This window comes from Pinus tabuliformis, chromosome 1_1 (assembly GCF_031772625.1).
Source record: "Pinus tabuliformis cultivar Carrire ecotype Pingquan chromosome 1_1, CPIR1, whole genome shotgun sequence".
NCBI classification, from domain to species: Eukaryota; Viridiplantae; Streptophyta; class Pinopsida; order Pinales; family Pinaceae; genus Pinus; species Pinus tabuliformis.
Genome location: NC_142297.1, coordinates 955,071,833 through 955,084,486, shown reverse-complemented (window position 1 = coordinate 955,084,486; position 12,654 = coordinate 955,071,833). Strand labels below are relative to the sequence as shown.

Genomic DNA, 12,654 nt, shown 5'->3' with positions numbered 1-12,654 from the left:
ATGGAAGGTGCTTAATGTAGTTGTAAATAATTGGAAATTTTATAACCTATTTAAAATGATATGATCATATCAGTCAGACAGCCAGCATGGACATGCTTGTTTTAACTCAGTTCCATATACGGCAACTAGGGATTTGCCTTGTGAAAATGTAAATATTAGTTGGAGGTTTAGAAAGAAAGACTTTTACTATTTTTATTCTGTTTGGTCATAAGTGGCCTGGTCTCTGGGCATTTTTGGTTTTTTCTGAGAGATGTTTATAGAAACTATAAATTGCTTAAGAAAATCTGCTGTGCAGGCATGGGATGACGAATTTACAAAAGAGTGCTCCCCCAATATGGCAACAGTTGAGTACACAAGATTTTTATTGGCAACAGCTGCCGGCAAGGTGGAAGAAGGGGAGGAACCAAGCGGAAGTGTGAATCTGGTTGAAAGAAAAGAAATACCAGCGTACGCTATAGGTGCCATGATCCCTTGCTCAAGGCTTTACGCTTTCTTGGGGCAAGAAATTATGAAAGCCCTGGAACATGATATCAGTGATCACTCATATAGGCAGTGGATTGAAACATACTCTTCTGAAAACAATGAGGTTATTTATTCAACTCAGGCATTATCTTTTGGCTGCAACCAGCATACTTCAGTTTTGGGACTCTTGTATTGTATATTTTGCATGATCATCAAAGAAATTAAACTGAATTCAACGTTTCACTGATTCAATCTGTGTTTGAAGCAGGCATCAGCAACAGGAATGGAAAGGTTTCTTGACAAATTGGCTAATTCGCTACCTGGGGAAAAGCTTGAAGTGCTGGGGAGGTTGTATTATCACGCCTTAAAGCTAGAAAGAGAATTCTTTGCTGCTCAGCCTCTCTATCAGAAAACTTCAGTTCCACTGTTGAAATTGATTGATTCAGCCAACTGCCGATATACCATTATCTCAGATTTCGAGTTGTCTTGCACTGCCTTGGATTCCTTGGCAATAGTATCAGAAATTGCAATATTGACAACTCTTAAAGCTGAGCAAAATAGCGCTGAAAACTTAACTGATCGCAAGCTATCACTGGATTTGAGAAACACTTGGGAAGCACTTTCTAGTCAATCTTCTGAAGAGTATGAAGAATGCTTAGTGAAGATTCTACCACCTGAGCAAAGTAAAGCATCCCCTTCTGTTTTGTCTTATAACAAATTTTCTGGCAAAAGAACTAGAAGACATTCATTGCACAGTTGCATGATATGAATTTTCTGAGCCTTGATGTTGTGCAAATTTTGGTTTAGGAAGGAATAGGTAAACTTAGCTGACAATTTTAGCACTAACTAATCTTCGCCAGAGAAAATGTAGCACGTGGAAGTTTTTGTACAGGGATATTGGCCTGAATATAAATTTAGCATGTATGCTACCTTGCACGTTTCTATAGCCACAGCCTGATTATTATCTAGATTGACATTTCCATCATCTGCATCACATCTTAACTGATGTGAGCTTGTTTTTATCTGTGTGCTATGAATGTGTTTTTTTTTTCCTTCCAAAGGTTTATTCATCTTTAAATAATCTGGCACTGCCAGTTTTAAAATAAGAGTTGCAATCCTCTATATGATTCTATTGTTATATCTTGTAGGTAGATACTTTGTCATCTTTTTTTGGGTCTGGGACAATCCATATCAGCTCTTCTGTACATTTTGAACCTATTAGTTTTCTGTTGTCTATGCATCATTTCTCTCTTGTTGACTTTTTGCTACTACATTTTCTTCTATTTTCTTCAATGTAGTCTGCTTGTTGTTAACTTTGCTTATGTTAGATTTATATTGGGAGTACATATTATTCATTGCAATTAGGTCTGGCAGCTCTTTAGTTACCAAGGTGCTTATGATAATCTCTCCCTCTTGCACTTGCTTATTCACATTTGATTGCTTCTATTTATTTTTCCTCCAAGGTATTTTCTTTCAATTTGCATCTGCAATGAAGCCTCTGGTTTTATTCATAATTCAAATACCATTTCTAAAGTGTTTCAGCACCTGAACAGCTTGTTGACAAGTATTCCTTGTGCAAGAAAATAAATTAAATCTATCAGCACACCCTGCAGCGCTTTGTACCTTTCTGGATAGCTCTTCGTGAGCTATTACTTTATTGTTTGCATTCTAAACTAACTATTGACAAGCACCTCCAATCTGTATTTTTCAGATAATAATTTTTGGCACATTCATCTGATCTGTATATGCTGTATTTGGGAATATCTCCTTTTTCAATGATATATAAATATCGTGATGTACCAAATGGTGAGTAATCTATTGAGGACCTTACTAGATTCACATCAATGGGCGGGAAATCCCTTTTAAAATGTTTGGAGAATGCTTTGCTATATGACTGGGTGAACAACCAAATGTTTGAAATTATTTATTAATAATTGATGGATGATGCTACAATCTGTTTGATTCTTAGGCACCCAAGGTAAGAAATTTACTTTTGATATTAGAAGCTTCATCTTGTGTTTCTACTTTCAAGGGAAGTGAATTATCAGAGGTTCATGTTTTTCTTTCTCGATATACCTCATCTTTAAAGCACAATTAATAGTAAATTGGTTATAACAGACAACAGTATTGATATGTGTGATTTGGGTGTTTTTATATTGATTCTACTTCTGAGGTTTGTTTGTCTGTCTTTATCGATGGTTTACATACGTTTTCAAGTTAGTAACTTTTCCTAATAACCACTCATTTTTGACATTTTTTTTACAGTGAATACTTTCGATTATGAAGGCATATACAAATCCCTTGAGCGGTTGTCTCAGTTTGAAATTGAGGCAAACTTTAAAGTTGTTGAATCAGGTGTTCTCCAAAGCCTTGATATAGATGATATTAAAAAGGCAGGAGAGCATATTGCATTTCAGGATGGATGTGTAGACTTCTTCAAACAAATCCTAAAGAAACTAGGCAGTTCAAATGTGGACGTGCATATACTATCTGTTTGTTTGAGTGGAGATCTCATCAGGGCTGCCATTTTGTCAAGTACATACATCTTATACCTGTCTTTTAAGTTGTCATATTTGGCTCCTCCTTGTAGTATGGTAGCTTTTAATGTCTGTTGTTTTGGATTTTTCCTAGATGTGTCAAATTAACTTGATTTGTTTTATTTTTTCACTGCTTTCGTTATTTTAACTTGCTCCAAAGGAGAATGGTTAATTGAGCAAGGGTGGAACATTTATTGAATATACCCCTTGATATTACTAATCAAGATTTAATAAATCGGGCACTATTAGATATGGCTTAAGGGTTTACAATTCTACCATAGTTGCATGGGAACTTATTCCTATTGCTGAGGGCCCATTCCTCATGTCCCCATGTCCCAGGGAACAATCCCTTTTGGCAGGGAAAGGCTATGGGAACTTTGGGGAAGTTCCCAATGTTCCTAGGTAGATTCCTGCTGAAAAAAGGAACAATCTGGGAATGTCCCAGAAGCTTCTCTTGAGGAGCATTCTGGGAATGTCTAAGAAGATCATCAACGTTTTGGGGAATTTATAGTTCCTGCAGCCCTATGGACCCTAACAGGTGTCAATATGGGCTTATAGCAAGTCTATTTTGGCATCAATTTAGCCAAGAGCTAAGTTGCACTAAATGGCGAAACGTTTCGGAGTTTCCGAAATGGGTACGTTTAGAAACGTCACCTCCAAAAAATGGAAATGTTGTTCGAAACGTTATCCGAAACGTCATATATGTATATATATATATATATATATATAAATATATATATATATATATATATATATATATATATATAAGTGAATAACACATTATCTTTCCAAGAAAAAAGGGAATAAGACTCATAGATGACAATTTAGAAGGAAAAACAAGACTATATTAACTCTCATAGATGATTACATGATGGTCGAGTTTCAACCGAGTTTCAGAGTTTCTGGTACGGGGACGGCCTGAAATGTCGGGTTCCCATAAATATCGTGCAACATAGGCCAAGAGTGGGTCCATATGGGACCAACTTGGCTAGTAGAAGCCAGAAAACAATATAACAAATGAAAACGGATCCTAACCCCAAGCCCTCGAATGCAAAAGTGTTAATTTTAGGCAACAATGGTATGTTCTATGCTTTAGAGCAATTTTACTTCAATTTTTTTTATTAGCCCAGTATCTATATTCAGATTAGCAATCACATCAACATGATAGTAAAATGCATATAGAACATAAACATAAATAGTAGAAGACAAGCCAAGACAAGAGGACACAAGATGTGGCACCAGCCAGGGACAAAGCCCAATGTGGGGAACCCTTGATCAAATCTTCTTTTAGTCTTCAATAGTTCAACAGAGAGAGATAGTACAATTTACAAATCTGATAATTATAACACCAACAAAAGAGCCCTAACCAGTGAAGTCAATGTTGGTAAACAAGGTAGATTCGACCCTCAGCAAATCAATGAACTTCAGTCAACTTCGGCCTCCAAACAACAAGATAAAACAACCCTCAAAACAGTCAAATTCAGCCCAGTCAAAGTCTGGTCAAACAACCCACCTATGGTCAGCCCTAGTTGCAGTCAACGCTGGTCAACAGTCAACGTTTAGCCTCAATTTATGTGCCCAGAAATGCGGCCTGCCCAAACAAAGATAGCCCTCACAAAAACGCAGTCAAAGGAGGTCAACACATGCTAGTCAACGCTTGGTCAAACTGTCTAGAAATTCGGTCTCCTGAAATTTCGGCTTCTTGAAATTTCGCTCTCCTGAAATTTCACTCCTGAAATTTTGGCCTCTTGAAATTTCGGCCTCCTGAAATTTCGCTCTCCTAAAATTTCGGACGTGTGGAGAGAGAGAGAGAGGCCCAAAAATCCGTACCCAAATGAGGCTAAGTCACCTTCTATTTATATGCAACGTTGAGGATGAATAGACGTGACTGTTGGGCTTCTGAGCCTACATAAGTTAGCTGGCCGACCTTGACAATTTGTCCATAACCAAAATAAATTCATAACTTCATTTGTACATGTCAAAATCAGATGATCTCTAGATCAATCCTACACCTCCCGGAGAAAGGAATCCAAGAAAAATATCAGTTGTCATAAATAAGATGACCCACGTGAAGTTTGGCCCTAGTTGCCAATTTTAACGCTCCCTCTCAACTAGGGAGAACTCCATCTGCTAATCCATCTGCCAATCTATACTATCTCTGCCATCAGTGCACTGTTCTGCGTTGCTGAACTATGAAGAAGAAGAAGTGATCGAGAATGTATAGTACCACTCTCTATTGAACCAAAGTTAGTCCCAATAAAAAGAGAGTGTCTCATACCACTCTTACTGACCCGAAGTCAATTCCAATAAAAAGAGAGTGTCTCATACCACTCTTATTGACCCGAAGTCAATTCTCATTGATCCCAGATCAATATCAGTCATCCTAGCATATGAAGTACGGTAGTACACGATGTGTCCATCGGTAGTACTATGGTCCCTATCCTCATTTCCCTACTCATTGGCCATATGAGAGGTACTTCCCATGAGTCCCAGACTGTATGGGTAGGATGCCTCAACAGGAGAAGGATGAATCACTCATCTTGCCTACATGTTGCCAAGGGGTATCGCAGGGGAAGGCTGAACCACTCACCCTGTACACAACAAACCACTAGGGGAAGGCTGAACCACTCACCTTGTACACAACAAACCACTAGGGAAACGCTGAACCACTCACCCTGTACACAACAAACCACTAAGGGAAGGCTAAACCACTCACCCTATGGTTGCTCATCGCTCCAAGAAGTACCCCAAGCCCCCCGGAGCTCTCAGAGCTCAATGTCCATCTCATACAGGACCCTCATAAGAGGGTCTCTCCATGACTCCAAGTCATTCTCGGAAGGCCAAGAACTTGACCTTCCCCAGGGGCTTTGTCAGAATATTGGCGACCTGCTCATCAGTCCCAATGTGATGGAGCCTTATTGCTCCTTGTTGTACCATATCCCAGATAAAGTGGTACCTGATATCTATATGCTTGGAGCGATCATGAAACACGGGATTCTCTGATAATCGAATCCCACTCTGGTTGTCGCAGAGGATCACGGTGGTATCCAGCACATGTCTAAACAACTCACTTATGAGCTTCCTCAACCTGACAGCTTCACATGAGGCCATACTAGCAGCTATGTATTCGGCCTCGGCGGTGCTTAAGGCAACCGATTTCTGCTTCCTGCTCATCCAGGATATCAAAGCAAAACCCAAAGAAAAACAACATCCAAAAGTGCTCTTATGATCCACCACATTGCCAGACCAATCAACATCAGAATAACCATGAAACCTCACATCTCTAGCAGTGTATCTCAGTCCATGATTCATTGTGCCCCGAAGATATCTCAGAAGATTCTTGGCACCAATCCAATGTATATGATGAGGCTCAACCATATATTGGATCAATGTGTTAACTGCAAAACATATATCCGGACGAGAGTTCACCAAGAACATCAGTGCTTCTATGAGTTGACGATACTCAGAAGCATTTCCCAATTCAGGTCCAGCAACACTACCACATAACTTCTTAAAGTTAAGTTCCATCGGAGTAGTCACATGCTTGCATTCCACCATCCCAAACCTTTCCAATATCTTCACAACATATTTTCCTTAAGAGAGGAAAATTTCACCTGGATTTTAACAAACCTCTAACCCTAGGAAATAGTGCATCGGTCCTAGGTCCTTCATCTCAAATTTAGAAGCCAACTCCCTCTTACATTTGTGAATGAGAGGGTCTACACTTCCATCAGCTCCATGCTTGATTTTGTAGAGCCACTTAGAGGTGACAACCAATTTGTCCTGGGGTCTAGGGACCACATCCCAGACATCATTCTTCATAATTGACTTGTATTCTTCATTCATAACATCCTTCCATACTTGATGCTTCATGACTTCTTCGAATGATGAAGGCTCATTTTGAATGATAGTGCTCATGGCGGTCAAATATCCTTGATACCTGTTCGGCTTCTTGCTTTCACGGAAAGTCCCCCTTGGTGCAATGTGTCTCTTGGCATCTTCGAGAGTCTCCCTAAGCCATGAGGGTCTCCTTTTGGAGGAGGAGGGCTCATGAGGAGGAGGATCAATAGGATCCATAGGTTCATCAACATCAGGCATCGTTTCGTTCTCTTTTTCACCCTGATTTCTGGTGTCATCTTCTTTGTCCTTCCTTAGGATAGGAAGGTTGTTGATCTTCTTGAGGGCCATATCTTTGTTGAAGGTGACATCATGACTTATCTCAACTACTTTTTGACTAGCCACATAAATTCTATATCCCTTAGAATTTTCACTATAGCCCACAAAGATTCCTTTCTTCCCAGATGCACCTAATTGGCTTCTTTTCTCTTTTAGCACATGAAAATATATAGGGCTTCCAAAAATTCTAAAATGAGAGGCATCAAGTTTCTTACCATTGAAACATTTCTTCGGGAGTCTTAGAGTCCAATGCTTGATGAGGGCATAGGTTTTGAACATACACGATGGTATTTGCAGCTTCAGCCCATAGGAACTTTGGAAGGCCTTGATCATGAAGCATGGCACGAATTGCTTCTACAATGGAGTGATTCTTCCTTTCAGCCACACCATTCTGCTCAGGAGTGTATGGCGTTGTAGTCTCCCTCTTAATGCCAACTTCTCTGCAATAATCTTGCAATCCATTGGATTCATACTCGGTCCTATTATCAGTCCTCAATATCTTGATTTTCTTCTCGAATTGGTTTTCGATCAAGGCTTTGAAGTGTCGGAACCAGGTGAACACTTCATCCTTCTTCTTCAAGAAGTAGATCCAGGTCTTGCGAGAATAATCATCCGTAAAGGTGAGATAATATAAGTATCCTCCCAAAGAGTTTACGGGCATCATACTAGATATGTCGGAGTGGATCAATTGCAATATATATGTGGTCTTGCTATTACTTGAGGGGAATGGTCCCCTTGTAAGTTTTCCTTCGGCACATCCCAGACATACACCTTCATGCTCTACTTTGAACTCGGGCATACCTATCACCATCTGTTTCACATCAGGTAGGGCCTTATAATGAAGATGGGCAAACCTCTAGTGCCATAGTTCAGATTGTAGAGATGTGTCGCAAGACATGGCTCCCAATGGACTTCCTCCAACTTGATACAAAGTGTCAACCCTAAACCCAAGAGTAAAAGCATCTTTAAAATTTCTTTTCCAAACACGTACCTTTCCATCGATGAATGCCACCTTGAATCCTTTGTCCTCCATGGCTGAAATGGACACCAGGTTCTTCTTGAGATCAGGTACATATAGTACTTCTTGCAAATGAATAGTGTTACCTTGATTCAATTGAAGGGTAACATTCCCTACTCCCTTCACGGGATAGGTGGCATCGTCTCCAAGGATGATCTCCAAGTTTGTATCCTTTTCTATCATATTAGAGAGGGCTTCCTTGTATCCGGTGAAGTGCCTTGAGGCACCACTATCAATCAGCCAATTTCTCAAAGTGTTCGGAGGAGAGGCAGTGGAGAGGGCTGATATAAGATAATACTCCTTTTGCTTATTGTTAACAACATTTGATTCTTCATACTTGGAGTTCCTTGATTTCTTGGAGGGTCAACCATTTCCTTGATGTCCTTATTTCTCCTTTTGGCATGAACGGAGAATGCAGTGGGGTTGCTTCTATTAGAAGGCATTTCTTGCTCCACCATTCTTGTTTCTTCTTGAATGCATCTCGACATCAATTCTTCAAACCCTGACATTTGAACATTGTTGAGGACAGTGGTTCTAAATACATATCACTCAGGTGGGAGTCCTCCAAGGGTGGTGAGAGTAAGTTCCCTGTCAGGAATGACTTCTCCAATCGAGAGTAGATCATTCTTGATCTCAATAATCCTCAAGAAATAGGATTGAATATCCTCGTCCTTGCCCTTCTTAATAACCTTCAACTTATTCTTGAGAAATAGAATTTGATTAGCATTACTAACCTTGAACATGCCGACCAACCTATCGTAGATCTCCTTGGAGGTCTTCAATTTGGAGATGCAGGCCATCAGATGCTTGTCATTGGAATCCCTGATAATCTTCTTTTCTTTGACTTCAGCCGTATTGTACTTGGTCTTCGCAATAGTCGATGCATTTGAAGGAGGTTTGGGGATTTTACCCTAGTCCATCACTTCTTTTTCTTCCAAGGTCAAATCAAGAGACATCTTCCATCCATGATAGTCAGATTTATCATCGAGCTTGTCTTCAGCTAGGAAATAGGATGAGGAACCCATTGAACCCTTTGTCCTTGTTCAACTATCTTTGGTGATTTCTCTTTCACTCTTGCTTGGGATTTGTCTTCACCTCTCCTCTGATACCATATTAATTTTAGGCAACAACGGTATGTTCTATGCTTTAGAGCAATTTTACTTCAATTTATTTATTAGCCCAATATCAATATTCAGATTAGCAATCACATCAACATGATAGTAAAATGTAGATAGAACATAAACATAATAGTAGAAGACAAGCCAAGACAAGAGGACACAAGATGTGGCACCAGCCAGGGACAAAGCCCAATGTGGGGAAACCCTTGATCAAATCTTCTTTTAGTCTTAAATAGTTCAACAGAGAGAGATAGTACACTTTACAAATTTGATAATTTATAACAATAGCAAAAGAGCCCTAACCAGAAAAGTCAACGCTGGTCAATAGGGCAGATTTGACCCTCAGCAAATTGGTCAACTTCAGTCAACTTCGGCCTCCAAACAACAAGATAAAACAACCCTCAAAACAGTCAAATTCTATCCAGTCAAAGTCTGGTCAAACAACCCACCTGTGGTCAGCCCTAGCTACAGTCAATGCTGGTCAATAGTCAACGTTTAGCCTCGATTTCTGTGCCTAGAAATGCGGCCTGCCCAAACAGAGATAGCCCTCACAAAAACACAGTCAAAGGAGGTCAACGCATGCTGGTCAACTGTCCAGAAATTCGGTCTCCTGAAATTTCAGCCTTCTGAAATTTTGCTCTCTTGAAATTTTGGCCTCTTGAAATTTCGCTCTCCTAAAATTTCGGACGTGTGGAGAGAGAGAGGCCCAAAAATCCGTACCCAATCAATGAGGAGAGAGAGAAGTGTGAAGATGAGTGTGTCCAAATGAGGCTAAGTCACCTTCTATTTATATGCAACGTTGAGGATGAATAGACATGACTGTTGGGCTTTTGAGCCTACATAAGTTAGCTGACCGACCTTGACAATTTATCCATAATCAAAATAAATTCATAACTTCATTTGTACATGTCAGAATCTGATGATCTCTAGATCAATCCTACACCTTTCGGAGAGAGGAATCCAAGAAAAATATCAGCTGTCACAAATAAGATGACCCTTGTGGAGTTTGGCCCTAGTTGTCAATTTTAACAAAAATAACCCCCTCATTTGTTTCTTCGGTTGACATTTTCTGGATGCAAGAAGAGAGTTGTAGGTTTTTTCATTCATTCTATATTTTTTCATTCATTCTATGTTTTTTCATTCATTCTCTATTTTTTCATTCATTCTATGTTTTTTCATTCATGTATGATGATTGGAATTCTTAACAATTGTTTTTCAAATTTTGTTTTTTTTTTTTGGAATTTTTGAGAATTTTCAAATTTTTTATATATCTTCTTTGGTCTTGTTGCCACAAAATCTAGCAGGTCTTGTGAGAGGCCTCACATGACAAGAAATAGAGCGAAGGACAACACCAAGGTGGACGTGCAATGTCACCGCAACACACCACCTCCTGCTCTTTAGTGGATTTTCACCACATGGGAGGCTTCCCAGTTTAGGCCACCTAAAGGATACTCTTGGCTTAGGGATCAAAGGTGACAATTGAATAGGCTCAGACAAGTTACTCGGACTAAGAACAAGGGTCAATTCTATGTAATAATGAGAAGCATATCCTCAAAAGAGCCTTGGAAAGGAATTGAATAGGCTTACCCAAGATACTTAGACTAAGGACAAGGCTCAATTTCACTAGGAAAGGAATAACGTACCTTAGAAGTAGCTTACAAAGGACTCAAGGAGGGCTGAAGGCCTCAAGGGAGGTCCCACTGGACTAGGGCTAAATATTAGCCCCTCGCTAGTAAGGTGAGAGAATAGATTTATAGTGAAAATCGGTCAATCTTCTAGATCACCCCTTTATCCATACAAGATGCCCAAAACAAACAAGCATAAGCACCTGATTGCAAAATGATCAAAGTACCCTTTGAAAAGAAACCCACCTTCATCCAAGTGGAAGTATCGGGTGGTGAGAGGTATGTGGTTGATATAGATGGCAGAGGCATATGGCATATCATCATTGAATAGTGAATGTCAGGGGCTGCTGGCTGGCTGGCTATCCGATTGGCTGTCAAATGTAGGAGAAATTTTTTCTCCGATGGAGTTACCCATTTTGGTGGGTAATAGTTTCCCTTTGGTTGTCGCTTAGAAGTTTGCAAGGAACTTCTTGACATTCTTGAAACTTACACCACCCCTTGTTTTAGAAACATGTGCAACTTAGGTTGCTAGTAGCCACTTGTAATGTACCTAGAGCTTTCCATTCAACTTTTGGCTTTATGTCATGTCCCTTCCTAAATTATTTTGGAACAAGATTAATTTTTATATATGGGGTGTTAATTTTAGGCAACAATGGTATGTCTATGCTTTAGAGCAATTTTACTTCAATTTCTTTATTATCCCAGTATCAATATTCAAATTAGCAATCACATCAACATGATAGTAAAATGCAGATAGAACATAAACATAAACAGTAGAAGACAAGCCAAGACAAGAGGTCACAAGATGTGGCACCAGCCAGGGACAAAGCCCAATGTGGGGAAACCCTTGATCAAATCTTCTTTTAGTCTTCAATAGTTCAGCAGAGAGAGATAGTACAATTTACAAATCTGATAATTTATAACAGCAACAAAAGAGCCCTAACTAGAGAATTCAACGTTGGTCAACAAGGCAAATTTGACCCTCAGCAAATCGGTCAACTTCAGTCAACTTCAACCTCCAAACAACAACAAGATAAAACAACCCTCAAAACAGTCAAATTTAGCGGAGTCAAAGTCTGGTCAAATAGCCCACCTACGGTTAGCCCTAGCTGCAATCAACGTTGGTCAACAATCAATGTTTAGCCTCGATTTTTGTGCCCAAAAATGCGGCCCACCCAAACAGAGATAGCCCTCACAAAAACACAGTCAAAGGAGGTCAAGGCATGCTGGCCAATGCTTGGTCAAAGAGTCCAAAAATTCGGTCTCCTAAATTTCACTCTCCTGAAATTTCGGCCTCCTGAAATTTCGCTCTCTTGAAATTTCAGCCTCCTGAAATTTTGGACATGTGGAGAGAGAGGCCCAGAAATCCGTACCCAATCAATGAGGAGAGAGAGAGAAAAGTGTGAAGATGAGTGTGTCCAAATGAGGCTATGTCACCTTCTATTTATATGCAACATTGAGGATGAATAGACGTGACTATTGGGCTTCTGAGCCTACATAAGTTTGCTGGCCGACCTTGACAATTTGACCATAATCAAAATAAATTCATAACTTCATTTGTACATGTCAGAATCGGATGATCTTTAGATCAATCCTTTCACTTCTCGGAGAGAGGAATCCAAGAAAAATATAAGCTGTCATAAATAAGATGAACCATTTGGAGTTTGGCCCTAGTTGCCAATTTTAACATGGTGCCAATTTTGGAGTTAGTGGGTCCC

At 39.7% G+C, this 12,654-nt stretch overlaps 1 protein-coding gene across 1 annotated transcript in view; it reads left to right on the top strand.

The window, feature by feature from the left end:
- The window catches only part of LOC149217658 (bifunctional TH2 protein, mitochondrial-like), a 243,846-nt gene that overhangs the window by 50,996 nt on the left and 180,196 nt on the right, over positions 1-12,654 (top strand). The window contains exons 3-5 of the mRNA XM_089391393.1: positions 296-586; positions 731-1,145; positions 2,728-2,997. Coding sequence (XP_089247519.1) covers positions 296-586; positions 731-1,145; positions 2,728-2,997 — 976 coding nt within the window. The remainder of the gene's footprint in view (positions 1-295; positions 587-730; positions 1,146-2,727; positions 2,998-12,654) is intronic.